Here is a 16,277-nt window from a genome sequence, read left to right as displayed (position 1 = left end):
GTGTGTTTTATTGCATGACGATTGCCAGAGGGGTCATTTTACCTGCTGCTCTGATGTTAACAGTGTCTCTATGAATGCGCTACCTTGTGATCCCAAAGGCTACTGTTGTTAAACAACTGTGTGCTCATCAGGAGGCCACAGAAACTACGGAAGAGGTCACAGATTTCTTAACCAGCATTTTCAAAAGTCAGCTAAGGTTTTACAGCTACAAAAATACTTATAGAAAATGAGTTCTGGTACAAGCTTACCTCTGTCTGCTTTTGGCTTTTTATCAGACTAATCAGTTCTGATCTAATGTACAGCTTTGTTCACACACTCACAGAAAAGGCTTCTGGAATACTTGGGTTTAACTGCTTGACAAGCAGCATCAGCTACAGCAAAGTTTATCAGGAATGCAATTAGCAATTCACACTGCACAAGTACTTAAAAAAATGGAAGTTTATTCATCTTTCAATGGCTCAAATAGCAAATAAAAGGACAGGACAAGGCATCAGCCAAGACAAGTTTCGTGTGTCCAGTGGCTTCATAACACCTCAGTTCCCAGTATACAGATTCCAAAGCAAAGTCACAAAGTTAGTGGTTAGACTCCCTGGCTAAATAGACCCAAATGAGTACACAGTAAGATGAAGACTGACTTACTTGCCAGTTAAATGGGTAACTTCAATTCTGCACTTGGCAGTCTACTCAATGCACATACAAAATTGCTATTGATAAATATTTAACATGACGAGTATAACTTCTACGACTTGAGTCCCTAAAATGTCTGTTAGCATGGAAGTTAAATATTCGTTACCTAGTTTCCTTGAGCACATTTTCAACTGTCAGTTATAGGCTTACACATGTATAAAAAGTGTAACAGTTTATGGAATTGGTCTAGCCTGTCTTACCCCAGAGGAGCCCAAAACCCTCAAACATTCTGGTATAGTTTTAGTTAAGATGCAGCATCCTAGCTATGTGCTAGTATTCTTGCTGTTCTGAAGCAACTGAGGCAGTATGTTTTGTTTGGGGATTTTGGATGCTCATGGTAAATGTTTCTGTATTGTGAAGCATGTTTGATTGTTTAATATCGACATTAACTAGAAAAAGGAGCTACAGTGTTCCCCATTTGAAAATCAACATAAACAAGACTAAACAGTACAAAACCTGCAAAGAGCTTCAGCGTTAACACACCATGTTCCCACAGCAGAGTATCAGGAACACAAAAGAAATGAACCGATGACAGCAGAATTTCCCAGACAACATCTTAACTCAAAACACAGTAGCACTACTGAATCAGCTCCACTCCACCCAGCTCCAGGGAGTTAAAACCCAAGGAATAGCTAGACAACAAAACTACTCGCAAAAGGGAAGTTTCAAGGTATCAGCACATTAAGTTTCAAACAACCATTCCAGTCTTAGATGTGCCATAGGCTCATGACTTGAGTCTTGTATGCATTCTGAGCTTTCAGTTTTGAGATACCATATTGTTTACCAAGTTCCAGATGACAGAATATGCTCTGTATTATTCACAATACCAGAGTATGGCACACACGGAAAGAACAGACACTGCTAGCAGGCAGCTAGTTAGCAGAATCATTCACAGAACCGCTCTCTGGAGAGGTCAAGTCTCGCACTGATGCGCAGGGACGGTCTCCATGCAACAGAGTTGAAAATACACCCTTGATTAAGCAACCTGCTATGCTTAGGTTTGGAAATTAAGGCATATTCAAATGTTTCAATGTGAAAGATTACATCACTCTTGTAGGTTAATCAGGTAATGCAGAACCACATTTAATGTTCTCCAACAGAAGTGTTTGCATATCCATTATTCTTTCCTAATTTGCATCAGTCCATGGCAAAAACAACCGCACACCGCTTCGGTAGGGATCATGTTCACAATTGTCATTTTCAAGGTAACAAAAGACAAGATGAATTGACAATTACCAGTGATAAAAAAGGATGCTTTACAAGAACCCACAAAGTAATACTCCCGCTCTGTTCACTATTAAACAAAGACTGCCAATGCAACACTACATTCAGAAGAAATGTGAGAAGGTAGGCAATTCTGAAATGGACTGAACTTTGCTTCTCTGGAAGCCACATCATTTTTTTTGTTGGTTTTTTTTTTTTTTTCAGTGAATTTGACTTTCAGTGCAGCTCCAATTCATGCTTTTAGTGGTACATTACAATTTCCAACATGTTAGAGAAATTTCAGTCACTTGAGCCTTCAATGGCATGCTTATAAATTATGTGTTTTATTAGTACGGTCAGGGTAGGAAAGGAATTCATGGTTTTGATTATAAAATGCAACATCTTTCTCTGATCCTCTTAGCTAGGCTTTTTCTTTTCTTCTTTCCATTCTTTTCTTTGCTGTCTTCCATTTTTCTGGCTCTAATTTCTCTCATTAAATCAAAAAACACCTGAAAAAAAGGTATAAATGCAAAACCAGTCACAAGACATAGGAGTTAATGGAAGCTATCACTGATTATATCCATTTGAGTTGTTTAGAATAAAGTCAATTACATGCCATTAGTTTAAGCAAACAAAGCAAAACCAATCAAATCTTTCACCGGCTTTGAAGGCCAAGATGAGCTGATGCAATCCTTTCATGGCACCATTATATTCCCCATTTCCTGATACTTGCTTATGAATCCTGGCAGACCATTTTCCACAAGGATTGAACCAGGAGTCTCATGACCAGCCAAGATTTTTTTTACATGTATTATCTACCTCCTACTGAGGAGACTCAGGAAAATCACTTTGTGTTTCAAGTTTTTTCAGTGAGGAGCTGCAAAGTGTAACACATAGTAATGCAGAAGTAGCCAGCATACACTGAACATTTCACGGCCAGGATGTCCAGTGATGCAAGTCTAAACACAAAGTGACTTGGGAAAGAAGAAAAAGCACCATTTCCTTCAAACCAGAGTTATTAATCATACAAGTACATAAACAGTTTCTCAGGCCAGGTAATCCCAAAGTACATATGAACTTAGTTTTCATGAAGTGTTTTAATAGGAAACCAAAATGACAAAGTTGGAGCTACACCAGACTACTGTCAGTTAAAGCTTTATGACTGGACTACTTAAAGCTTCTTTATTCATTTGAAAAGAAGCTTTTTTTTACCTTGAATTGCAGGAGGCTACAACAAATTATCATTTCATCTTTGCATATTTATTGTAGGAAATCAGCTAAGCTGATTTATGTGATAATATAAATAACTGATTTATGGTAATACAAACTTCTTTCTCTCAGGAGATAATGCCTAGATCTGTGTCAGGGGATCTGATCAATTTCCATGAAACATGGACAGTGGCATAGGCTGAAAAGCTCCTCTACAGAACTCAGTATGTTTTTATTTACAATGACACTCATCTGGTATTGACTGAAGCAAAAACATTGCCCTTATTATGTAGAATCCAAAGAAAGTCAATGTAACTAAACATTTTTGTCAAGAAATAAGACTGCCTTTGAGTTCCTAAATGGGCACAAAGTTACTTCCTTGTACTTAAATCTGTGCTAACACTAAGAGGTAATTGTCCGTTCACTTAAGCACTGATACTGTACACCACCTTCTGTGATGATGCTTAGTGGGTCACCTTTATCAAAGTGAATGGAAGCTGACCACGATTTCTCCAACCAAACAAAGCCACTATTCTGGAATTCAGAGAAGCCAGATATCTCCTAGGATAGTAACTTAAGTTCACGTAACAAACCCCATAGCTTCAGGTGCTGCAACTAAGAATACTTGGTATTTTCTAGTGCCAACAAAGCCTCCCACACTATAGCGTGTCAAAACCTCATGTACAGTGTGTTATTTATAGCATGTCAAATTCCGTATATGCCAATTGGGGTCCATAATGCCACCAGCTCCAGAAATAAACCTGGAGATCTGTAGTAGCCTACCATGGGTGTGCAAGAGCTAATGATTAGAGAGCTATAAAAAAACATATACACACACACAGGTCTTTTATCCCAGCTGCTAAGTGACAGCCAAGTGGATTTTGAAGAATGGGGAATTTCAATGTGAGTGTAGTAGATGGATGTTAACTGCAATCATGCACCAAAACTAAAAGGTGTAGTATATTTTAGAACAACCAAAAAAACCAAATCCAGCAAGACTCAGTTCTGATGCATTTAACTGATTTAATTTTCTCTACAGAACAGCGTGAAGATCTTGCTGTAGTACTGAACAACCTGTGCCTTCAGGAAGACAACCTGAGACAACAATCAAGCTGAAGTTATTGCAGAAGAGAACCCCCTACAGCTCTCATGCTGCAACTGACAGCTCAAACGTAAGGATTTACATTAGAGAACTTGCCACTGATCAAGCAGTCCCTGTCACCTGAAGGATGAGGATCAGGAACAACCACACAAAAGAAGAAGGTGCGTGGTACCCTGGGCTGTTTCCCAAAGCATGACACCTACCAATGACAAGCACGCTTTTGAAAGTGGCAGCTGCAGACAGGGCAGCAAGCTGGAGCCCTTCCAAGCAAAAAATGAACTCCACATGGAAATGAAGAGGTATTACTCATGAACACCCGCACTCCAGGCACCTTATCTACGGATGTGGATAGCCATCATTTACGGAGTTCTTCAGAAGTCAATGAAAAATATCCATGTTGCACTGCAGATTTCTGTAACGCTATGAAACCAGAAGCAGGGGCACACCCTGATTGTCATCTGCTCTGTCTCTCAGATAACAAAAATGACTTCTCATCTAACAGGGGCAGCCAAATTATCCACGCTTCCTTCATGTTAGATATGGCCTTTGTCACAGGCAGCTAAGGGCATCTGGCACCTACCTCCTAGGTAGTCAGTTCTGACGCCCAGAAGTTACAAACACCCACAGCAAACTGCATCCACAGCCACAGTACGTTATTTTTAACTGCTCTTTTGACACTTCCCTACGCTATTTCCGCAGGCATTTTGACAGTTATAAGATAAAACAAAAGAATCACTGGTTTAGGCTCATTCTTTAGAGATGACTAATATTTACACATTAGTCTGGCAGCATTTCAGCCAACAGGTCTCCTGTTTCATTGCACTAAAAACACCCTCCCAAACTCGTTTTTCTTCACAAAGCAAGCGGAAAGCAAAAATAACTACAACAGAAGCATACCAACTGTGCTCAGCTCAGCTGAAGGCGAACACTAATTCATTACTTTCAGGACTGCAGTCCAGAAAGTGTCTAAAATATAACACTCAACTGCAAGTTATCATCATGACCCCACTCTCAGCCAGGATATCCATGAGGCACAAGCTCCATCTTACCAAAAGATCCCTTCTTTGTGCTTGGGATACTGACAACCAACAAGCCATCATAGCATCAATCAAGCACAAGAAGGGGGTAAACGGGCAACTTACAACCTTCTCCACTCGTAAGAAGCATGGGGAGAAGAATAACTCTGCGCTACCTTAAATCCCAGATGCTCCTCCAGAGCTTCATCAGAAAGAGTGTGCATGGCAGCTCTCACAGCTTCTGTGGTGTGTGGATGAGGCTCCTCCCAACCTGCCTCCAACCTCTCTTTACTCCATGCTCAGAGCACAAGCACAGGAAGCAGCATTAGCAACATCAGTGGCTCACAGGCTGTAATCATGTATTGTCCACCCCCTTGCAGGGAGGAAAGAGTGAGCTCTGTAAAGAGGAAGGCAGAGGAGTGGAGAAAACATAGGTCCAATGCTACTGCAGGTGCTGCCTCAACTGTTCATCATGCTGTAAGGAAATAACTGAATTGACAGCTCATACGTAAAGATTTACATCTGAAAATTTTCCAATGTGTGATCAAGTCTGTCACTAGCTCTGGAAGGAAAGGTTGGCATGCTGAACTAAACTACTTATTTCTTTTGCCACACATCTGTTACTCTTGCAGTCTACAGGGCGGAGAGTTATTCTGAATTCTGTATTCCAGAAAGTCTGCTTTTTAGGGTTATAGCTGAAATACTTTCAACTAATTGATAATTTACTTTCTTGGAGAAAAAGATTGTGTCTTTTACCTCATGACCTTCTGAACCAGGTTTTACCCCTGGAAACCCATGAGGCTCTTGTAGGCTGCTCAAAGCTTGAAAGGGTTTATCCATTCTGCATCAAAGGAACGTGAGTGTAGAGAGGCCTCCAATCCCCCCTTCCCTGCTTTTGTAAGCTGTTTTATCCTGGCTGAGAATCAGACAGCATTCCTCACTTTTCAGAAGCAGATTGGCTTCTAGTTATAGAAAACGCAGTAAGAAGTCTAGGACAAAAGAGCTGCCTCAAGAAATCTGTAATAAAATGAAGTCTTGTATAATGACTCCTTGCGGTTTAGGATGGGATAAACTCGTTCTGCCTCACATTTGCACTGTCCTACGTGAAGTCACCTAGTCATGCACTCCTCACAAGCTGAGGGAGAAACACATTTGATTCACATTTCACAAAAATAATTGCTAAAACAACAACCATATAAAGTGCGACCCACAGAGAGGAGATACCAAGTGAAAACTCGTGAGGAGATTCTTTGTATTAAGAGGCCAGTTATTACCTTGTCAACATTAGCTCGTGTTTTTGCAGACGTTTCCACATAGTTAACATTCCACTGGTCAGCTCTGGTTTTTGCTTCCTCTACAGAAACTTGTCTTTTATCTTCCAAATCTGATTTGTTACCAACTAGCAAAAAAGGAACATTCTCATCTTCTTTTACTCTTAAGATCTGCTCCCTAGAGGGGAAAATAAAAAAGGAAGAGAATTAAGCTTTCCATGAAGTGCTATTCTTAGAACACAAAAAAGAACTCAGACTAAATACTCTCCCATCTTACAGTGAAAACCCACTTATTCCTTTTATGAAGCTTACATAACAGTAAAATCTTAAACCTCATGATGACATTATACAGAATGAAGACAGAGGCAGACAGCTAGTCCTCCAGGAAGGAAGGAGGTGAGTCAGTAAGAAACTAAATGAGTAGAATAAGATTGGTTTAGGTGAGAATTTAATATTAATAAGTCACTCCTTTTAACAAAGGTGTGTCTGGACAGCATTTACCATTGTCTTTATTTGTGAGTGCCATTTTTAAGCTACCCAAACTTCAGGTTCACACTTGAATTTTCCCTAATAAAAATACATGTGCCATTTTTTAATGCTGATAAAATGCATCAACCAAGATAATAATGCTGATAATAGCATTAACCAAGAGAAAAATCTCTTCCTTTCGTGAATCTTATGCAAGTCGATTACACTCAGTCTCTGCAGAGCCCTCCATTCAGTTACAAGCCAGTGTACAGGTGAGTTCTACACGCACCACATTTTTAAGGACAGACCCTTCTAGTGTTTGAACTGCTAAGATGAAGGGTCGAAGGTCGTAAATAAAACCCTGCACTACAAATGGTTTGGTACGTAAGTCTTCAACGCTTAAAAAAATGACAGTTTTCTTCTAACTGGAAATGCATTAAAAATACCAGGAATAATAGTTTTGCCAGAAGAGGCACATTCCCTATGGTGTCTCAGAAAGAAGTATAAAGTTAGTAGTGAAATACAGCCCTTTATTGTGGAGCAACTTCTGAAAGCTTGAAAAAATCCACAGGGAAACAATTTCCCTTTGCTGGCTGGGGTAAAACCTGTTGCCACATTTAAAGTTGAATGGGGAGAAGCTGAAGAGAGCTCATTAACTGGTATCCTACAGCGCCTTGATTTTGCATACAGGAGGATCCTACTGCTGCTATCAAAAGCTCTGTGCAGCAGGCAGTCTTGTGGAGGAAGTTACTACTCACTGAGAAACTCAGGGTCTGCAGCTATCCAGAAGTAGTTTGAATAGACAGTGGGTTAGGAAGAGTGGTCAGAGAGAAGAAAACTCAGTGCATTGCTGCATTAGTGTAAGACTTCTGCTAAAAAAATGGTTTCTTTCAAAACTAATTGTTCAGGTGATGCCAAACAATTTCACCACATAGAAAGTTAATCTGACATCAATCCAGACGGCAAAATTCTCCTTTGAGTCCTCTCTGAAGACTGGTATCTTCTAAACAAGCAATGTTAAACCTTGAATAGCAGTAAACAGCTCTGATGCTGGAGCTCTGCCATTCCAACAGGACAGAATACTATAGAAACAATCAAACATCCAAATCCTTCTTGTCACTTTCTTTCATATGTGTCTCTTAAGTAGCATTCCCTCAGGCTGCTCAAGAATGCCAGAGGTATTTTAACTGTACCTTGGAGAGATATAGGTTACTTTGACACAGAGCAGAATGAATGCAATTTTTCTGAGTTACATTTTAGCATTTAAGCTTCTACAGTTTCAAAAGGCAACTTGAAAGGCGCTTTCACTTCAAACTGGAGAGAGGCTTAATCTCTTCATTGAAAGGATTTTTATTTCCATTTTTGCTGCATCAGCACATGTATTATCAACACACACCCTTGATGGAAAAGTAGGACTTTTTCTAGAGCCATACAAGATCATGTACTTTGAAGCTTTAACAGGATTTTAAACAGATCTGAACAGTTCATTTTGCACTCTAGAAGAGCTCAACTATACTAAATAGTCCTCCACAGCTGACAATATTATCAGCCTGCAAACCAATCAGGATCTGCCCCTTCCTCCCAAAATATATAAACAAGTAGATAAAAACACACAAAAAGCCTGAACACCAGAAGAGGAAAATTTCACTTTCTCCCCTCTCCATAACTCTTCCTCCTCCCTTAGAGATGATATTAAATACTCTGATACAGAGAGTTCATTAAATTGAACTGTGACAGTATTTCCGAGATGCAGATAATCTCTTTCTGTATTCGTGTCCTTACCTTTCTCTCAGAGGTTATCTTCTATTCCACTACACTTGGAGCTGGTAAAAAAAAAACACCCTGGTCTTCTTTTGTCCTTTTTTCAAACATAGTGCTGAGTGATTTCAATATGCTTCCTCTTTCAACCCAAATTAAAACACCTGTATTATACTGCTGCCTGTTCAATAATCTCTTACTGTTATAAGGATATCAACATGCTGCATACCTAAAAAGCATCTTAAAAAAACCTCTCCTGTTAAATCCTTATTACTCCAGGAAAAGCCAGTTCCAGATTTTGTTCTTGCCACATTGCTCCCCATTAAGCAAAATCCTGACTTTGATGGGAAGTGTGAATGCTGTGCAGAACTCGATGCAGAACTTGTCTTGTAAATTCAAAAATACATCAGTATCTTACACAGGGAAAAATTCCATCCAAGCAAGACTGAAGGGGCAGATTTACAGCAAGCTTTCACAGAAAATGCACACCTACTACAGACTATTCAAAGATAATTCTCACTGCTGTTGTTCATAAAATCAACTTTAAGAGGTAGAAAGACTTGTGTTGTTGATACTATGCATTTCACTCTCACAGAATACAGTTTGCATACTTCACATTACCAGTCATGGTTCTGCTGCACAGTTTTCAACTGGAATCTGGTCACGACACCTTTATAACTGTAAAGTACTCCAGTATAAAGCAGCTGGACATGGTACAGCTGCCCTTTTGTTCCAGGTGGCGCTTCACAGGTCAAGATAAACACAACATAACCCTCCATATGAAGCAAAACCAAAAAAAGGAAAAAAAGAAGAGGACAACTCTGCACTATTGTACTTACATTACATGCAACCACACAGCCTGTAAGCAGTTTTTCTCAGCTACATTACATCTACTCACAAATACTGCTTCATAGCACAAGTGCCAAGCAACACTGATTTAAAAAGCGCAGAAGCCCTCTGAATGTTGCTGTGTGTCTGCTCTGTGGCAATAGCCTTTCTGGTACTCAGAGACACAGCAGCAAAGATATTTGAAGTGGTACAGATAGCAAAGGCATGGCTAAGGCACCTGTTCAAACCATGATGTGACCACGTTAAGAGTTATCGCCCAATCTGGACTGTCATAAGGATAATACAAAACAAACAAAAAAATCAGTTGTCATTATCTCACTGTAATTAGAATAATTATCTTGCCTTGTAACTTACCTGAAGTCTGCAGTTGCTGCGAAGGATTCCAGCTCTGTAATAGAGAAGACACAAAGAAAGCCTTCTCCACTTCGGAAGTAGTTGTCTCTAATTGCAGCATAGTCTTCCTGCCCTGCCGTGTCCAGTATATCAATTTGGACTTCTTCCCCATCCAGAACCACCTTTTTCCTGTAGCTGTCTGCTTTGGTAGGTTCATAATCTTCAACAAACTAGAAAAAACAACAATCTTCATGATAAAAAATCATGCCTGTACAAGGCAAATGCTTCTACTTGGGTATAAAGGATGTAACAAGCATATGGTTACAGTAACTAACAAGTATATGTATTTTGGCTATGTGAATTACTAAAATGATTCATAGTTAAAGCAGGTTCTCCATCTAGCCCAAACAGTTTATAGGCTTTGGCTTTCTTCAAACATTACAAGGAAATTCTAGAGGTAACTGCACAACATCAGCGTCTGTGCACTACCCAAGCCTCTGCTTCTGGTCAAGCACAACATCTGGCTGGGGTCTATCATGCAGGCGGGCAGGCCTGACTTTGGGTATATTTAGTATTGATTTAGAAGGACGCTGAACCCATAACTTCTTTGTTTTAATCACAAAGAATGAGTTTCACTGGGGAAAAGTAAGGAAACAAGAAACTTCAAGAGTGGCATTTAAAAATATTTTAAGAATGGTCATCATTCCAGGCATCATGCAACTCACCTAAGGGAAGCAGCTTTGAGCTGTAATACCTAAATAAGCCCTAATAAATATGTTCAAATAAATGAACAATGGCAAAATAGACTGGTTACGTCCCAGAGCATCGACTTGCTGATAAAGTCTGAAAAATGCTAAATTATACCTCCACAGGTATCTCTAGAGAGCAAATCACTGATCTTAAAAAGCCTTTTTGTTCAATTTAATCTGACTTCCATGCCACATCCTATACATTTAGAGTCTTTCTGCAAATAACTATACTAATGAATGCTTAAAATACACTATATAGCAGACATTTCCCAAGATAATTTCTAGTGCAGATTCTTACCTCATCATACATAAATTGTAGTGTTAATGCAGATTTTCCTACACCACCGCTTCCCACCATGATGACTTTGTGTAAAGCCAAAGAATTCTGTCCTTTAGGCTTATTTGCTGCCATCTTTGGGTTGCAGAAACTTCACAGGTATAAAATGAAAAAAAAAAATCTAGAATAAAAACATTGCTTTGTTAGTTTTCTTTTCCTTCTCCCACGTGCACTGATTAAAGTGGATTTGTTTTAAACCCCTACATATCTAAGGACTCAGTTTTCACTGAAGACAGCAGAACTGAAGCTATCTGCTTTTTCACTAGAAGCCATTCCACAAATCATATCAAGCTCATCCATCCTGCAGCAAAAGCAAAAAAAGCCTTTCACCATTTGGAAAGGGCACAAGAGAAAGCATCCAAGAGCAATTAAGGGGAAAGATTTATATCTTGGTGTGTAAAGACTTTCAGGAACAGTGTTGATCAAGGGTTCTTGATAGTTTGCTAAGCAAGCGTCTAAAAGGGAAGCCACAGGGAGTCAACACTATACAGGAAACATGAGATATGACAGCTGCAGGGGAAAGAAAACAGACATTTGAAGGAATTTCCAACTTAAATAGCAAGCACCAAGACACAGCAACAGCAGCGAGGATTAGCCAGAGTACTTTTCCAGAGGAAAGAACACAAATGTGTCACTTCAATCCTAACAATACCCAGTGTCAGTAAGTCAGTCAGGAACTGAAAGAATAATCTAGTTTATACAGAGTGGAAAGATGCAGCTTGCCTTCCTAGGCTACAAATGCAGCTATTCCATGTATTTAGAATAGCTGTCTCAATCCCACCACTGCTTGCTCAGGTATAAATCTCTTCTCAGCAATACCAAAGGGCTCTATGACGGTTAATTCACACACAGTTTCACACATATGAGCACATGGACAAAAAGTAACAATTCCATTAGGTTTTTATAAAAAAATCAGGGTATGTTTTTAGCATCTCTCCAACTGCTGTCTTCCTCGCACCTGCACTTCATTCCCTCCCTATACCAATAGTAATATAATGGTATTCATGTTATTTGAAGACAGAGTATTTTATCAGCTTGCACGGTTCTTAAGACATGGGGAAGTCTCTGCACAATAACAGGATGTACCCTCCTCTAGATATTTAAGGTCAAAACAAGCTCTGATGTCCAAAAACCGCAATGACATCTATGTTACAGAAGATACAAAACCAAGAGACATCTATAGCAGCAACTGAGAGCTAAATGTAACTTACATTTTGTTAATTATAAAGCTCAAAAAGAGCATGCTCACATGGCAACACTGTTTAGATGTGTACAGAACTATCAGGTGACAATCCAGTGTAGTAACAAGACACCATTACCTCATTACCTTTACCCGGTGTGATCATTTGACAATCTCACACTAAAATTACATCCTTCTGCATAAGGAGTCCCCCTGTATACAGCTTAATCAGAATGCATGACAGCTTTCTGAAAACTTACATCAAAACCCCTAGTTGAGGAAGGTGAGCAGTGAGGCAGTAAGTGTAAAAACATGATGACTGAGGCTTTATTAGGGATTAAGTCAATCCTTCCTGGAATTAAAACAGATGAAGAGGTATACTGGTTTTGGCAGGGATAGAGTTCATTTTCTTCAGAATAGCTCAGAGTGCTATGGATTTGTGATTAAAACAGTGATCACACACAGATGGTTTAGCTATTACTGAATGGTGCTCACACAGGGTCAAGGCCCTTCCTGGTTCTCACATCCTCTGACAGCAAATAGGCTGGGGCAGCTGACCAAAGGGATATCCCACGCCATGGCTTAGCAAGAAAAGCTGTCAGGGAAGTTTGCTGGGCCTGCTGTTGCTCAGGCACTGAATGGGCATTGATCAGTGGGTAGTGAGCAATTTTCACTTATTTTTAGACATATTCAATTATCATTATCTCAGCCCATGAGTTTTCTTACTTTTACCCTTCCAGTTCTTTCTCCCACCCCCCTGGCAGGGTTGAGAAGAGAGCAAACGGCTCTCTGGTGCTTAGTTGCCTGCTAAGTTTTACCCACACCCGTGTGAAAATCTCTCCGGATCACACCAGTGCCGCTTCCCGTTCTACTGCCAAAGAATCCTGAAAATGTAACTGAAAATTAAGTCCCCTAAATTGTTTTCCCCAGAAAGATTGTGTGCAAGAAATAAGCATGAGTGAGCCGCTGTGCTAATTATAGCAATACAGCAGAGAAATATAACTAACATTATGCTACCAGTTCTTTTAAAGAGAAGAGGTATGAGCACAAAAAACACCTCTCTTTTGGCCATCATGGCTTAACCACATAAAAACTGAACCACTGCTTGCTTTTTACACAAGAGGGAGCACGAGAACATGAAAATAACTCCACAACGTGTACGTTTACAGCCTACTACACTGCATTTTGAACTACTCCAACATTGTTTTGTCTCTGTACTTCTCTCTTAAAAGGAAAAACGTATCCTGTAAGTCATGCTTGTTTAGTTTTACTGTGTGCTTCGGATGAGTAGTACAAAGAAAATTCCCCTGAATTCCAGTCATCAACAGACAACAGCTCAGGCTGTTCTATAAGCACTTCCATACTTGAACAAGTCCAAACAAATTCCAACAGGTGAGTTTGTGCAAAAGCTATCTGAAAAAATTCAAATACACAACAGTAATGTGTGACTGTACTATTTGTTGTAAATTAACCTGAAGTCTTTAAGTAGATTGAGCAATGTGAACATTCATATTTTACCAGAAGCTGCAATTCAACAAGCAGTGTCCCAGCGTGACAAAAGCTGCCACTTCTTGTACTTTGTGCAACAGTTGACACACACTTGAAAAGGCAAAACAATGATGCATTTTTCAAAGCCTTGATAACATCCTCCCAAAGCAGCCTAAGGGACTGAGTCAAAGAAAGAAACTGGGAATTAGAAAAACCTGACCCAACCAGTCAAAGCAGTATCCCAAGTCATCAATACCTGTCACTGAAGAACATTCCAGTAAGATACTGACGATAGTAAAACTATGCTACCACCGACTTCAAATCTTAAAGATAAGCTTGTCATAAATACCCTACCACATTTGTAATGGGAGGAGGCTCAGGGAGGTCAATCTGCTCTCAGGTTCTACACAATCCAATAAAGATATAATGCTGGCAAAATTCAGGCCTGGTGAAAAGTAGACAGTGTGAAAACAGAGAAATAAGTTACAAACAAAGCAAGTACAGTCTGATACTGAGCAAACAACACTCAATCCAGAGAGACTGCTTCAGAACAAGTGTTCTGCCAGTGAGAAGAAAGACCTTGAAAGTGGTAAATTTTAAACTACTACCACATACATCTACCTGTTTCAGTCTGCTTTCAAAAACAAAGAGGAACATAGATTCTGATTTTAACAGTAAAGCACCCTAGATGAAGTTTCATGCAAAATGTTTTTTCTATCCTTAATTTAGGTAGCCTGACACTTTCATAAGTAGTATTAATTTGGGTCATACCAAGTTTCTGAATTGTCCTGCTTCATAATGATGATAAAACTGACAGAGACTGTGGCAAGAATGCTGTTGCATGAAGCTCAAAAAAAGCATACTTTCTTCTTATGGGTACTGTGATTATTATTGTTTTTCTTTATCTTCACAGTGTGAAACTGTTAGGGGGTCAGAAGATCAACACAGGCTTATCCTGCAGTAGAATCAATGCTGTATCACCCTAGAGCAGAGATAGGTTCACACAGAGCCAGGCAGGGTGTTGTCAGGAGCTGGATTATCCACTCAAGCAGGTCAGCATTTCACCACACCCACTGGTAATCCCCATCGCAGCAATGCAGCTGATGACATATAGGAAAGTTTACTTTTGAGTAGTTCTTTGTGTAGCCCAACAAGTTGAAAGGGAAGTGAAAGCTTCACCAGCTCAACAAGGCGCTGCCATGCCTTCAGTCAGAAGAGCAAGAGAATTGTCTAACCACCACACTATGGCTCCGTCCTGACCTCCACTGCAGATCAACTCCTAGCAAACTACATTTCCCAACATCCCTAAGCAGACAAAGGCACAAACAAGTGAATTTCAGTGGCTGCTCAGCCAAAGCAAGCAATTCCCAAAGCTGCTACAGCTGCTTATTTTCTGCTTGCAGGTAACTACCCCCACAATTCTGTGCTCCATTTAGTGGCAGCACTTCCAGTTAGAGCCAGGATCATTTTTGTAGAACCAGGTTATAGAATCATAGAATAGTTAGGGTTGGAAAGGACCTTAAGATCATCAAGTTCCAACCCCCCTGCCATAGGCAGGGACACCTCGCTCTAAACCATATCGCCCAAGACCATATCACCCAAGGGAGCGATTAGATAAGAACTGAAGAAGTAGGAATTGTAATTCATGTTAGAATCAGCAATGGCATCTAGTCCAATGGTCTAGAAATTCAGTCAAAGGAAAGAAGAGTTGGCAGCTGAGTAACTTTTAAGATCATCCTTGGTGATTAAGATCACGTAGCAACAGAACTGTTGCCTGTCATGAGTGACTGGCTTCTACCTGTATCAGTGCTAACTCCTCTGGAGCCTCATACTTTACACAGAAAGGTTCGAGAAACACAGTGTTATCTCTGATCTCCCCTGTATTTAAATACAACATTCAGCTCCACCCACCAGAGGAAAGAGCTGGGAAGTGTTCTTGCTAGGAGATTTGGACACAGTAAGCGTATAACTCCCACATAAAGTCTTGGAGCACAGAGTAGTTATCCAGATCCACAAGCATAAGAAAGATCAGATGTCAGCATATAAGAAATAAAAGGGGTTTATATCCAGTAACAATATTTTCAGGGAAGCTATCTTTGCAAGTACATGGCAAGGAGGAATTAAAAAGCAGGAATTCTTGATCTTTCTACATTAGTCTTTATTTTGTCCCTACATCTAGTTCTTCAGCCCAATAAACTGAGACCTAAAAATGTTTATAGGTGAAAAAAAAAAACAACATAGGGTTTTTATCCTCTCACTGATCTTGTTCATCTGATCAATTTCAGAAGACTTCTCTTAAGTTGTCTATTTCTCAGGTGTGTTTTCCTTGTGGAATAACTTGCTCCAAAACAATTAATCAGAGCATGCTTCCTTATGTATCAATGCAAGAATCCCAACATTCATATACTAAAAGGGAGCAAAAAAAAAGTGGCCAGAGTAGCTGTGTACCAACCCAAAGAGGGCAACAGCCATCCAGCTCAGACTGTCTCCCTTCCTTTACAGGGAGCACTGGTACAGATTTCTCCCTCTTTAGCCAGCAGCATGTATTTGGGAAATTTATGGGAATAATCATATCTAAGATACCTAAACCTCTGTCAAAATGTCCCCAAAACTAGCAAACAGGCTAA

The 16,277-nt window shown here is 39.8% G+C and overlaps 1 protein-coding gene across 2 annotated transcripts in view; it reads right to left on the bottom strand.

The window, feature by feature from the left end:
- Nucleotides 1-425: 425 nt before the first annotated feature.
- RALA (RAS like proto-oncogene A) overlaps nt 426-16,277 on the bottom strand; it is a 29,676-nt gene continuing 13,824 nt past the window's right edge. For both annotated transcript variants that reach the window (XM_061375011.1, XM_061375010.1), the window contains exons 2-5: nt 10,944-11,103; nt 9,918-10,126; nt 6,492-6,666; nt 426-2,399 (exon numbers count right to left, since the gene is read on the bottom strand). In XM_061375011.1, coding sequence (XP_061230995.1) covers nt 2,277-2,399; nt 6,492-6,666; nt 9,918-10,126; nt 10,944-11,057 — 621 coding nt within the window. In that variant the 5' untranslated portion in view covers nt 11,058-11,103 and the 3' untranslated portion in view covers nt 426-2,276. The remainder of the gene's footprint in view (nt 2,400-6,491; nt 6,667-9,917; nt 10,127-10,943; nt 11,104-16,277) is intronic.

Source organism: Neopsephotus bourkii, unplaced genomic scaffold (genome assembly GCF_033783945.1).
Source record: "Neopsephotus bourkii isolate Nb327-2 ecotype Australia unplaced genomic scaffold, CSIRO-AGI_Nbou_v1 NB_1655, whole genome shotgun sequence".
Lineage (NCBI taxonomy): Eukaryota > Metazoa > Chordata > Aves > Psittaciformes > Psittacidae > Neopsephotus > Neopsephotus bourkii.
This window is presented reverse-complemented; position numbering and strand designations above follow the sequence as displayed.